Raw genomic sequence first — 14,440 nt, forward strand, 5'->3', positions numbered from 1 at the left:
GTGCATATACATACGTATATACATACATGCAGGTATGAGATCTTGCGGACAATTCTATTTGGGTCTCTCTCATATTGATATTCTCATTCGTCCTCCATACATATGGAGTGTGATTTTCAGTTCCCCATGCGAACATGGCTGCTCGGCTAATTGAAGCTTCCACCCCGTCGGTAGCACAATGACTAGGAATAATCTTGGCGATGTCCCGAGAACTTTGGGATATTGGTTGGGAGGTGTGAATGAAGATATGGTTTGTTGGGGGATAATATAACCTTAATTTATATTTCCTCAGCCACGATGATGTATCTTTTTCTATGGGCATGGGATGAATGTGTGAAGAGGGAAGAGGGAAGAGGGAAGAATAGAGGATTTAGAATAGAGATGTCATTATTCTCAAATTGAAGAATAGGGGTGAAATCTAATATCAACCAAAAAGAAAATGAGTCACTAGCCAAATTCACAAAATATCATCCATCACTTACTCGCTACTTATTAATACCTCCATTCTCAAATCGATATCCATACCTCAATACCTCAATATCCAATCCCAAACATACATAAACAGATCTCGATCTATCCACTCTTTCTCCCACATACATACATACATACATACATCTACACGTGGAGAATCCAATCCAATGTCGTGCAACACACCCAACACAATTTATGCAACTCAGCTGCACACACACCCACACCCACATCTACACATATATACATACACATATCCATAGATCAACCCAACATCCTCCAAATCAACCCAACAAACAAAATCATACGATCTTCCATATCCGTCGTGATATCGAAGAAGTGAAACATATTTCTGAAGGTTTTCTCGGTTCTGGTTTTCCTTTTACATTTCTGATTGTAGATAGTTGGATAGAGAGTATATATCTAAAACAGAGAGAGAGAGAGAGAAACAGAGAGAGAGCTACATAAGTACTCCACCACGCAAAAAATCCCTCCAACCCCCCCCCCCCCCCAAAAACGGGATGAAGTGAGTGAGCGAGTAATGCAAGCAAGCATCCACACATCAGCCATTCCAACTTCCACCTTCCAACTTCCACCTTCCAACTTCCACCTTCCAACCTCTAGTCGCGCGTGAATATATCATGTTACTTCTACTTCCACATCTTGTTCTCTGCTCGTGCTAAATTTATATATATATATATATATATATATGTGTGTGTGTGTGTGTGTGTGTGATGTATGATGTATAATGCAACATCATAGCATAGCATAGCATAGCTTTAAATTTTACATTTCGACTTTTTATATATTACTACCTAGTCAATACCATTCACACCATCCACACCATCCACGCCTAAAAAAACAAACCCCCTATATCAACTCCCAACTCCCAACTCCCCAAACAAATACTATACCACATCTCACATCCTATATCTTCCAACTAAAATAGAAGATATTTATATACATATAATAATAATAATAATAATAATAATAATAATAATAATAATAATAATAATAATAATAATAATAATAATAATAATAATAATAATAATAATAATAATAATAATAATAATAATAATAATAATAATAATAATAATAATAATAATAATAATAATAATAATAATAATAATAATAATAATAAGATATATTCTATCCCCCATCTCCCATTCCCATTCCCATTTCCATTCCCATTCCCGCTTCTATCTCCCTTATCTCATTTCACAAGCTAATTATCATTATTTCAAGAATTCCTTATTTCCTAATCTACCCAACTATCTACTCAATTATCTACAAACTATCTACCCAACTATCCTTTTGCATGGCTTTTCTTAAACCTCAAATCCATATTCATTTCACCAAGTCGTTGTATCAAAGAAAATATCAGCAGATATAAAGAGTGAAGAAACAAGTAAAGAAAAAGAAACACTTTTATAAACTCTTAATGAATAGTTCAATTACATAACAAGATAATAATAACTCCGTGTAATATATACATTATGTATAGCATAATAATCATATCCGTGTAGGCTTGCCGATATACCCTCCACCTCTACCCCTTAAAATATTTTCAACGAATGCCGCCCAAAAATACCTCGTTAGACCTAGGATGTGATCACCTAGAATGAGACTGGATAATATCAACATGTATAGAACTATATTTTGCTCATCCCCTTTCTTCCGTGGCCACACCCATTCAACCTTTCTGTATTTTCCAATCATCAGCCCATCATCGTATACGTCATGTGAGCCATGTAAAGACCTAAAATTCGTTTCCACCTCATGGATACTGCTTATACACCTTCTGTTGCTCCTGCTCTTTTGAACAATGATAAAATCAAAATAACCTCCCAATATATACCCAAAGCCTTACTTAAGGATTGTAATTATTCATAACTGCCCAAAAACTATCCTGACCCAAATCTCCTTCAAATTGCCATGGTTCGGGTTGCGCATACAAATTTGGGTCTTGGAAATTTTGAAATGGCAAATCATAATTTGTTCCTCCAAGGTTCGTACTCAAATCATTAAAGATAAGATCATGCATCGGTTGTAAAGGAGCAATGGAAGAAAGATCGAAATTATGCGGCACCATGTTGTTAGCTCCTTGAAATTCCCATGTACCTGTTGTATTGGGATTTGGTGAGGTCAAGTTTTGTATTGTGGGAAGATTGTAATGACTTCCATTGGCAGAATTTGCTGATGATATGGTTGTGGGGTCGGTGGATGATGCAGGAGAGTTGTAAGATTGTGCGGATATAGAAGTACCAGATCTTACAGCTTGTGAGCTAGCGACTGTTGATGATGGATTGGATCCAACATCTGATGGAGTTGAGGGTTGAGGTTTATTTGTTCCTAATGCTTTCTTCAAACGGATGTTGATTGCTTTGAGTACACCCGACGCTGTATTTGCAATTGGGTTGCGACCAATCATAGTATGAAATCTCTCCATAGCCCAATCAAAATGTTGTAGAGTACTGTCAAGAAGATCCCTGTTCTCAAATGGATGTAGGATATAAATGGCGGCTGAGAGGATAATAGCGTCAAAGGTATTAAGAACAAGGTTAAACATTTTATAATGTTTGGTCTGTAGTAGATTGAAATATTCGCGTTGCACTCGCAAAATTTCCAGACCAGCTTCAAGAGCAGAACGGCGACTTGAAACCGAGAGACAAATATATGGTCTATGAAGAGCCATTGTTGTGAAAGCACCACCGTTTTGAAAGATTAATCGGCAAGGTGGAATCCAATAACAATCTGGATGATTATCCCAAGTTGTATCAGGATTCTCGGCTCTGAAATAGGGTGGGCACAACTCATGAATTTGTTTGATATTCATGTGCATCTTTTGAACCTTGAGTGCATCGCTCGATTGTGGTCCATCTTTCTCAAGGTAATATATATCCCAGAGTGGAGCCATAACTTCAACATACCATAGCAGCATGGTCAAAGGTGTGGGCATATCTGTAGACTTTCGTACTATCGGAGGGGTCTTGCGTCGATCTTCAAGAGTCGCAGGTATAGGAGCGTCGATAGGAAAAGGTGGTCTTGGATCACGCATATCAATGGTGGTAGGTCGACCAAGAACCAATGCTAGGTGTATATCCCATAGCGCGAGTACCAACCAGGTTCGCCTCCGAAGTTGTTGGTGCCAAACGTGTTCGTATCCATCCTCAGGCTTGTGACGTTGAGGTTGATTGTTATCTTTGTGTAATTCAATCTCTTGAGCGTCTTTGATTGTTTGGGATAGAGAGTGCCAACTCTCGGGCACCATTCCACTATATTTCAGGTACGACGCCCTTACAAACCCGGCCTGAACAGTCACAAGAGTAGTGTTTCGTTTGCCGAGTAAGGTCAAGATACTGACTCCCGAATCACTGTAGTCAGCCGCAAGATCATCAAATGACATTCCCGCTGCATATTTGAGTGACTCCAAACTCGAATCATGATCTGGTGGTTGAAATAGCAAGGACATAGCAATACACTGAAATAGGAGGGCGGGAAAAAATTGTAAATCTGCAGGTAATTCTTGTGGTCCTTTATTCAAAGTTGCAAAAGAGAGATTGTTCCAATTTCTGAGATGATCGCGAAACGTTCCTTCGTCTAAAGCATAATACTGGAAGTTGACTTCGTGGAAGAATGTCTTTAAAAGCATATCAATAGCAGGTCGAGATGGTAATTGTCGTATCAAGCTCTTGTATTTCTCCCGAAGTCCAGCGTTCTCGGATGTTGTTATGGAATGCGATGTCACAGCGGCGCCATCGTTGACCTCGGCCTCTATCTTCTTGAAGATCCCCAGCGTTGTATTCGAATGAGTGCCATTTGACTTTGCATATCCTAAAGCACTCACTTTTGCGACGGAATCCGACTCGACTTGTGAATTTTTTCCGTATTCCGTATTATCAGACGACCGCAAGTCATCTAGCAATTGTTGTTTCCTCGCAGATTCGTTCTCATATTGACAAACATCTTGCTTGTTGCGATTGACACAATTCGAACATGGAAATTGACGATCACACTAGACGTGGTATTAGACAACTCATCTCATGCAAATACAATAAGAACAGCGAAAAGAACCTTTTGCTTGCGCCTGTGGCACTCAGTACACGAGATCACCACCCTCTTCCTCTTCTTTGGAGCTTTTTGTGGGACTTCTGTTTTTACAGCCTCGGGGCCCGGTGCAACATTGTTCTTCGCCCCGACAGCCTGTAGATTATGGTTGGGAGGTAGATTGTCGAGGTTGAGGCTATTGTAAAATTCGTCGCATGCGACTTGATTAGGATCGGGCTTCATATTGATGGAAGTCTCATTCATTTGCATGGTGAACGATGGCTGAATTAAAGAGGTGAAGTGTGAAAGACGGCCTTGGACCGAAGGAATATTCTCCACGCCACTCGCAAACGCAAATCTAATTGATGTGCGATCGAGATGCGACTATCGCAAAGCGAATAGAGTTTGAAGTGAGGAGGTGCTCGAATACCCCCACTTGTAAATGCTCGTGGGGTGGAGATGCTGTGTAAGGGGTAGGCAGATGGATATGATGGATATGTGTTGAAATGGGTACGAGTTGTTGATTTTGTATCGTAGAAAAGCGGCTCTGTGGGATGCTCGGCATTTATGGCGATGTTAGTCGATTTCGAGATCTTGGTAGTACATGTAGAGCCTTTTGGACGTCGCAATGTATGTACGAGCACGTATGGGAGAGGAGTCGGTGATGCCAATCAAACCCTGGTCGCTGGTGTGAGGTACAGAATCTTTCGGATGTAAGGGATCGATTCTTGTTGACGCAAACGCCGAAAGGATGAGATGGATGTGCAGAGGAGAGTGGCGCCGTGGGGGCAAACAGGCAAAAGGGCAGACGGATGGAAAAGAGAGAGAGGGAGAGAGAGAGAGAGATTTCAACTGCCTCAGGCCAAGATTGATGCCATGGGTGAGTCTGAAGAGATTGAAGAGATTGAAGAGATGAGATGAGATGAGATGAGATGCGATGAGACGGATCACGGCGGATGGAAATGGATGGCAGACTCATCAGGACAAGTACAGACAGAAAGAGCAGGTGGGCGTGATATGTTATTTTGATTTTGATTTTGACTCTTATTTCATATTTTTAGGGATAATATGCACCCAGATAGGTAGGTGGCGAATTAATCGATGTAATTATAGATTCGCTGTAAATTGTAGGTACTCGAGTAGTAGTATAATAGTATAATAGTATATTATAATAGTATAGATAGTTATATATAGATGGTAATAAGTAGATGTAACAAGTGGATGATGATAGTACAGAGCACACAGCACTTGGAGGCAGCCAAACAATCTAAGGTCATCTATCTATGCGATTTATTTGATCTGCGTGATCTACTACTCACCTCCCTTCGCTATCTCTTTACCTATTATGTATAAATGTCCTTGATATCTAGTATCTAGATGTACATGACGCTCCGCTGGCTCTCCGAGGGCCATTGCCATGGAGGCAGACTAGATGATAACGTGCAGAATGGACCGAGTATTGGCACCTCGAAGCACAACGGAACAAATAGAGAATACGAAGAATGGAGAGACAGAGAAGACGAGGAATGCCAGAGAATATAGAGCAACGAAAAGAACTAAAACATCTAATTTCACTCGAGCACCTGTATGACATCAAATTCATGCTTCCAAACTTCCCAACTTCCACTTGATCTAATGAACTCTAAAGAGATGCTAAGTTCCTTGATTATTAAGGTTAACGTTACTGTGCTAGTGGTGGTAAATGATATTAAATGTCTTTATTCATATATTATGCTTTTCCTCATCCTTACAAAGCAGATTTCCCCCGTTACTACTACATCATATGTACCATATCCCGATGTGTCCTTCCAGAATATTCTTCTTCGGAGTCTGACTTGTCATCTTTTCCCTGGAGATGGGAGTATCCGTTCCATGTTGCAAAACCACGTGTGTGCTCATCTCCCCCTCCCCTCCCCAAACAAGATAGGCCGAACTCCGGTAGCCCGACCTTGGATTGAGATCAAACTCTCGTGGCCATAATGCAAAAATGTCGTACTGTGCCATGCCACGGAAGATGAGATATGATGGAATCGGAAGCTTCGGAATCGAAGATTGCCAGTACCGTAGAACTTTTGCAACTCTTGAAATCCACGAAACGGAAGCATGTCGTAGTTAGCAGGTAGTAGGTAGTAGCTAGCAGCCAGCAGCCAGCAGCCAGCAGCTACTTGAAGAATGGCAAGAAACAGTCGTTGTACATGCAGCCCAGCCAGCTCCAGATAAGTTTCAAACACGCCCCCACCTGGCAGAGAAATAGCATGCGAGAATGCCATGGCCAGACAGAGTTGAACATAGGATTTTGAATCTTGATACCTGTGAGCTGGCGAGCATTACCTGAAAGGGGAATAGATGGGGATACAACTCAGCCACACAGATTGGGGAGGAATGTTGGTTCGATGGTTGCAAGATGTTAGTGCTCCATGTGCTTAATCGTCACACTAGGGAGAAGTATAAAGTACGGTGTGCTAGGGGTGCACACGAGATGGCGGACTATACCCAAGAGCCAACATTCATCACTTCATCACGCTGCGATTAGACTTTGGAAAATACAAACTATTTGAATCCGAACTGTTTTATGGAGATTTCAGGGGTGGTGCGAAGGGAAGGATGTGTAACGTGATACACACAAATGCAGGAGCAAGGATAAATCTTGATGCTCCCTTAAGCATGTTGTAGTAGATAAAGCACGTACTAACCGTCAACGAAGGGTCAGAATCTTTTAATGTGGAGAAGAGGGAGGAGAAATGAGGAAGAAAGAAAAAAAAGTAAAACAAAGGGTCCATTAGTGGCATGTTTTAGTTCTAGTCACTGCAGGATCTAGACAAGGAGTCTCGAGGGAGTGTGCAATGTCTCCCAAGGGTTCTTGATTAGTTCTTGTTAAGTTGTTGTTTAGTTGATTAGTTCTTGTTTAGCTGTTGTTTAGTTGATTAGTTCTTGATTAGTTGCGGTTTATTAGTTGTTTAGTTCTTGCTTAGTTCTTGTCTAGTTCTTACAATCTGCAAATGACTTGAGAAATTGAGAGGGAGTAGAGCATGTGTGTGTATAGTATAGAACAGGATGGGTAGGTATGCGTGAAGAGGGAAGAGTCAGTCACATATGAGTGAGAGGGAGAGGGAGAGTGAGGGTAAGAATAACAACATCAAGAGTAAGAGTAAGAAGAAGGGTAAGAAGGGTAAGAAGAGAAAGAAGAGTGAGAAAAAGAGTAAGAGTAAAAGCGAGGGCAGAGAGCAATCAATTTCACGAGGGTATTGTTACACGCACGCCTCTGTCGCTTACGATACCCATCCCAACCCAGAATCGCTGCATGATGACGCAACATGTCGATCACGTTTTCTGCATCCAATCCAGACCTTTCGTCGTGCACACCAAGCAACACACCTCGAGACACAAGAACTTCTCTCCTTCCTGGCCCGTGTCCAGTCAAAATGTATGCGCGCACTACGATACCAGCGCGCTAAGAAGCATCAGGTCAAGCGTGGACCCCTAGTATTCATTATGTAATCTCCGCCAATTCTATTGAACGCAATAATAATTTATACCCTGACCACCAACCTTATCTGCCGACCAATCTACCAGCCTGCCAATCGACCTTCTCACCATCCAAACTCTTTTTCCGTTTATGCTGTGCGGGAGAACAGATAAGATTATTGTTCAGAAATTAAGCAAAAAACTATAAAAAAGATTTAAAATACACCTGAGCACGATCGAGGCCTAGACTGCCTCCAGTGTCTGAGACTTCTCTGCTGCATTCCGTTGGGTCTCTGCGAAACCGGTACTCGTAAGGCATTGGCGTTTGATTTGGTGCTGCATTGCATTGTCTGTGTCTATCATATTGAAGAAAGGTGGAGGGGCTGCTCTTTGGCCCAATCCAATGCATGCAAACAATTAGACACTAGGTGAGTAAGATCTCGCACCTCCCTGTCCTTTCCCATGAACTTCACTTTTCCGTTCAATGTCCCGATCGTCAATAAATTCAGAAACTTTAATCCCTCGATTTCTGATCATCGCATTCATTAGACAGATCTCGCTGCCTCGACCATTTCTACTCATAGACGGATCATCCACCCATCCCCTTTGCTACCTTCTCTCGATCCTGTCCCGTCGAATTCTCTGAAAGCTGGCCAGCCGTTCAATTAAGACCAAGCGCAGATGGCGCCGGTAGAAGCAACAGTTGCGCTCTCGCATGTTGAGGGGATCTCCGATTCCGCCAGAGCCAGAGAATTATACAAGTATGTCCATGGTTTACTTTGAATTGGGTGCACAGGTGGAACAAATATCATGGCAGGAGACACCATAGAACGGCTCACTATTGACGCATTTGGTACCGCAAGTTCAAATGCGAAAGGGTTCTCATGCTGATATCTATCTTCCTCAGGTACTACCAACCAACCACTTCCATAAATACCGAGACATGTTTTCCAGCACCCCAATCATCCACAGAGTCTGGCAATCCGGATTTAGAAGTACAATCGGAAGTTACCTCAACCAAAATTTCTTCTCCAGATACATCATTGACAGCATTCTGCCAACTTGTATCATGGAGATTAGAGGTGCAAAGAGCAATGATCAGGTATTTTTCCAGCATGCGTGTCTTCTATTTGTTTCGTAGCTGACAAATCCCTCAAGTCTTATCGATGATGGCACACAGTATTTCATTGCAGAAAGCACAAAATCATTAAACCTGGTAGACGCAACAAAGCACAAACCAGGTGATGAATTGTGGCTCGGCTGTACTTCTGTGTCAAAGGCTGGTAGGTTGTGCGAGAGGTATGACAAAAGCGAATTTGAATTTAAAATCAAGTCATCAACTGTGTTTAATCTCTGCTACAGGACCATCGAAACTGCCCCAACCTTATCCGGTGAAGAGTATCCCTCATTCATTGTCAATGATTTAACCTTGGATGACCGATTCAATCAACTTTCTTTTGTCACTGAAGCCCCACACCTCAGATTTTATGCAGGAGTTCCACTTATCACCAAGCGAGGCATACCGATTGGAAGTTTATTTGTGGTCGATAGTCAAGCCAGGCCCGGACTCTCCAAAGATGATATCTCTTTCTTGGGCACAATGGCATGCACTGTTATGAAGCATCTAGAGTTAAATCGAGAGGTGGAGGAACACCGACGTGGCATGAAGATGAGCAGAGGTCTTGCATCATTCGTCGAAGGTCGTGCAGAACTCGAAGAGGCAGACATGGAAGCAGAAGATGGAGAAGGTACAAAGATTGTTGGACAGTTTGAAACAGACACCGGGATCAGACGTCCCAAGTCAAAGTCTTCGTCATCGACAAGGATGTCGAGTGCTACGTCTCTTTCTCTTAGCAATGTTAAAGAAAAGGGGCATGTAACGTTAACGTCAACTTCAACGATTCCTACAAGGATAGAGGATACTATTTTGACATCGGAACGATCGGGTTCAATTGCCAGTGAACGACCAGGCATGGAGTCCACACAGTACTCCTCTTATGGAGAGACTAGCACAACTGAGCAGTCGCCTTCCGAGATGTGTAAGACCGATACCCCCGACGAGGAGTTTACCGAAGCTTCGGCTTTAAAGTTGCTCTTCTCACGCGCTTCCAATCTTATTAGGGAGGCGTTCGAGGTAGACGGCGGGGCTGTATTTTACGATGCACAAAAAGGTTTCAGCAGTGATACGCAAACTTCTAACTTGGAACCATCTGTTACTGATAGCCAGACAAGTGGTGACGATGAAATGAGCAACGGATACAATCATCAATCCTCGATTTCACGACCTTTCACTCGGTCATCGACCATGTCACAAACACGAGAAATTGAGATTTTAGGATTTTCCACCCCGGAAGCATCATCGATTAATGGCGATCCATATCCAGGCACTCATACGTTCTTACCATTCGAGGAGAAATCGTTACATCAGTTTTTGCGCCGGTATCCACGCGGAAAACTTTGGACTTTTGATTCGGATGGATCTCTGTCCTCAGCGTCAGATGATGAAATCCTCAAAGGTTATAGATCTTCCGCGAGACGAGGCAGAAATCAACAACGTGGAAAGAACAAAATCGCCAGGGCTGCAGCAGATGGAAAATTTCTGTCGAATCATTTTCCTGGTGTCCGCCAGTTGTTATTTGTTCCACTTTGGGATGCTGGCCGTTCTCGCTGGCTCAGTGCATGCTGTGTTTGGTCAACGGAACCCACACGTATTCTATCTAAGCAAAACGAATTGTCATTTCTCACTGCATTTGGAAATAGTGTCATGGCTGAATGTTCTCGTATAAGTACCGAAGTTGCTGATCAGAAGAAGAGTGACTTTATTGGAAGTATTTCTCGTAAGTATTGACCAACAATTGTCAGCGTTTTACCAAGGGAGCTAACCATGTGTAAAGACGAATTGAGAAGCCCGCTGCACGGAATACTTGCGTCTGCAGAGATATTAGATGATCTTTCATTGCCAAATCTTGCTCAAGAACTTGTTGAAACTATTGACAGTTGTGGCCGTACCCTCTTGGATACTATTGTGAGTTTCTTTTGACTGATCTTGGGATTAGCTGACTCTCACACCCCTTTACTCATTCCCCGGACCTTGTTCACTCTTGCTGACTACTTCTTTTTAGAATCATATTCTGGACTTTTCCAAAATTAGTAGTCTTGAGAAGAATTGGCGTAGAAATCGTCGGGGCTCCACGAAACGAAGATCGCAATCTAGTACTAATGGTCCCCTGGCTTTACAACAATCCGATTTACCTATGATTAATCTGTTTGCTCCTGTGGATGTAGCGGTTCTTTGTGAAGAGGTTGTTGAAAGTGTTTTTGCTGGTTATGTTTTTCAAAACGTCACAGCAAAAACTTTCGATATGGTTCATGATGTACATGACAAAAGCTCGGATACTAAAAGACAATCAGGATTGCTTGCCATGTCGTCTTCAGGAAACCAAACCCCACAAGTTTCAGTCATCCTGGACATTGCTCTAGATGATTACAATTTTACTACCCAGCCCGGTGCTTTCCGAAGAATTATCATGAACTTGCTCGGAAACGCTTTGAAGTATACGTCACACGGCTATGTACGGGTCAAGTTAGAGACCGCCAAACTAGATGATCTTAACGTTCCTGGTGATGGGAAAACTCCGAGATCCATGATAATTTTGACAGTGACCGACACAGGAAAGGGCATATCCAACGAGTTCCTTAGATCGAAGCTTTTCACTCCATTTGCTCAGGAGAATACTCTCTCAAGTGGAACTGGATTGGGATTGTCTATTGTAAGAAGTATTATTAACCTACTTGAAGGAGACATTACAATTGATAGCGAGCTGGGACGTGGTACTGGTGAGTAACCTTGAACTTTCCGGCTGCGTAAATATGACATGTTGGGACCGTACTAATATAATCCTCTAGAAGTCAGAGTCACCTTGCCACTTCTTCGCGAAATACCAAAAGATACATCAGCACCAGCCACACCAAAAGCTGTAACTTCGCTGTTGCGTGAGACAGACGAATCAATATCATTATTGCGAAGTGAGATAAGCGGACGTGAAGTAGGCCTCTTCAATTTCAATCCTCCTACTATAGATCCTATACTTGCAAGGAAGGGAAAGTTTCTCGAAGGGTCCGTCAGAAATTTCCTTACAAATTGGTATGGTCTGAAGATTGTGCCATTATCGAAAAACCCAGATATTATCATAGCCAACGCTCCAGACTTGTCTGTTCTCGCGAATCTCCGTAAAATGCTCCCTCGCCAAAGTAAACCGTCAATTTTGGTTCTGTCGCCACACTCTTCACGCTTCCACCACTCATTCGCAGAAGCTGGCATGAGAGGCAATGTCACCGTAGTAGCAAAACCAGTGGGCCCACTCAAACTTGCAAGAGCACTTCGATCTTGTCTTGAAGGTGTGACAACTACAATTAGTACAGCCATCACTCCCGATCCATCTGGCATCGGGCAAGCTAGCACTAATGATCTTAGTAACGTCTTTGAGGATTTGCTTATATCTCCGAATGGTGGCGAAGTTCTGGATAATAGTCGTATGGCAGCTGATAGCGAGAATGCCCGGAAAGCTATTGAATCACCGACACCAAACGCACTTGTTGAGAAGGGCAAAGAATTCCCATTTCCTCTACCTTCAGGCGGTAAAAACTCTGTTGCAAACGGAGAACTTTCCCTGGATAATGACCTTCTCACTCCCATAGCTTCAAGCTTTGGTCTCACATCTCTCCCTAATCCACCAGCTGGGTATGTGACTAGTCACCCATCTATTTCTTCAAGCACAGCTACAAGTACACGCCAACCTTCAATCGCGATCGCAGATTCTGACCCCTTTACACCAAATCTACTTTTAGTAGATGACAACATGATAAATCTCAAACTTTTGCGTCACTTTATAACGAGGTTGGGATACACAACGGTTCACGAGGCAGAAAATGGACTTGAAGCAGTGAAGAAAGTTGAGGAACGACCAGAGGGATATGATATTATTTTCATGGATATAAGTATGCCAATTCTAGATGGATTCGATGCCACAAAAGAAATTCGGAAATTGGAAAAGTCAAGACGAGAGCGAGCAATAATCAACGATGGAATAGACAAGGGCGAGAAGAAAAATGAAGCACTAGTGGTGGCACTGACGGGTTTGGCAGGTAAAGATGATGTGGAGAAGGCGAGAGCTTGTGGCATTGATCTTTTTATGACGAAGCCAGTAGCCATGAAGGAAGTTAGAAAGATGTTGGAGAATTGGAGGGCTAACCAAAAGAACTGAATTGGGACGTGGATAACCCCGATGAGTGGAGACATTTGAACGGAATGATGGAATGATGGGTATGAATACGAATCTTAAAGGGACTTGCATTTTGAGGCGTTATGGAAACATCATGGCAGCATCAAAATTGGGACATGGATATCTGGGAATTGTAACAATATGGAGGGACGGAGTGATAAAATTCGGTGTGGCGTTTGGCTTTGGGCTTTGAACTTTTGAGAGAGTGTGGCTTCTATATACCCGGGTGTAATGCATGAAATTTGTGCTTGAGATGGATGTGGCCTCTTGGTTTTAGGGATGTGGGGATTCTTCAAGTTGGATGGAAGGAAATGAATTAGTGTGGAATGTGAAATAAGATACCCTGGGGGTGGAGCGATGGTGTGAGGGGAGGATTGTGGTGATGATTGATGGGATAGATGAACAGATATGTATTATATGAGATGATGAAGAAATCAGTGAAGAAATCTTTAGGTACAGCTAGGTTATGTGTTTTATACTTGAATGATGTGATGTGATATGATTAGTCGTATAATTTATGGGCCTGGATAATGGTGGAATAGAAGGTTTATTTAGATATCAAACTAGGTACCTAGGTATTATATACATATATACAAGGTCTTCAAACTCTACTAAACCATTTACTTTTAGGCTATTTGAGGGTAATGTAATGTAATGGAATGGAATGGAATGGAAGAGTATCATTCTTTTCAGTCGGTTGGTTGGTTAGTCTGCTTCATTTGATGAGATGTGTAATGAGATATATATATAGAGATTGAGTGGGTTGATATAAGAGCGAGTGATGTAAAAGTGTAGAAGGTGGTAATGGTCACACAAGAAAAGCCTTCGCATATACCAAGCATAGAGCAAGTGGCTACACGTAGTAAAATGGGGAGAATCGCTACATCGCGACAGCGAGGTGAGGGAGACGGTAGGAGCTGGGCACTCAATTCTTCAGGAGACAACTTTAGAAGGTAGAAAATTTCGATGATATTTTTAGGTCTACAGAAGAGAAGCTATAAATACTAAACGTTGGTAGCACGTGACCCTGAAGTCACGTGTTTTCACTCTCACATTCCTCCCCACTTTGGTCAATTGATCGCCCGATCAATTAAAGTCAAGAATCCAAACAACAATGCTCTTTTTGCTGCGATCATAACTTCGCGAAAAGTTTGCGAAGTTATGAAATGCGTTTATCG

At 42.3% G+C, this 14,440-nt stretch overlaps 2 protein-coding genes across 3 annotated transcripts; one reads left to right on the forward strand and one right to left on the reverse strand.

Moving 5' to 3' along the window:
* Nucleotides 1-1,897: 1,897 nt before the first annotated feature.
* BCIN_03g00450 (hypothetical protein) lies at nt 1,898-5,652 on the reverse strand. Its single transcript, XM_024691680.1, has 2 exons — nt 4,543-5,652; nt 1,898-4,483 (listed from the first exon to the last, which is right to left on the reverse strand). The coding sequence occupies exons 1-2, from the start codon at nt 4,783-4,785 to the stop codon at nt 2,339-2,341; spliced, it is 2,388 nt and encodes a 795-aa protein (XP_024547451.1). The 5' UTR covers nt 4,786-5,652; the 3' UTR covers nt 1,898-2,338.
* Nucleotides 5,653-8,071: 2,419 nt separating this feature from the next.
* On the forward strand, nt 8,072-13,720 carry BCIN_03g00460 (hypothetical protein). Of its 2 annotated transcripts, XM_024691681.1 has the most exons (8): nt 8,072-8,408; nt 8,530-8,741; nt 8,888-9,082; nt 9,139-9,279; nt 9,343-10,817; nt 10,875-11,005; nt 11,103-11,817; nt 11,887-13,720. In XM_024691681.1, exons 2-8 carry the CDS (start codon nt 8,662-8,664, stop codon nt 13,242-13,244), a joined length of 4,095 nt encoding a protein of 1,364 aa, XP_024547452.1. In that variant the 5' UTR covers nt 8,072-8,408; nt 8,530-8,661; the 3' UTR covers nt 13,245-13,720. The 2 variants fall into 2 exon arrangements, with proteins under 2 accessions (XP_024547452.1, XP_024547453.1); XM_024691682.1 differs by having other exon boundaries at nt 9,139-10,817.
* The last annotated feature ends 720 nt before the right edge of the window (nt 13,721-14,440 follow it).

The sequence above is a fragment of the Botrytis cinerea genome, chromosome 3 (assembly GCF_000143535.2).
Source record: "Botrytis cinerea B05.10 chromosome 3, complete sequence".
NCBI classification, from domain to species: Eukaryota; Fungi; Ascomycota; class Leotiomycetes; order Helotiales; family Sclerotiniaceae; genus Botrytis; species Botrytis cinerea.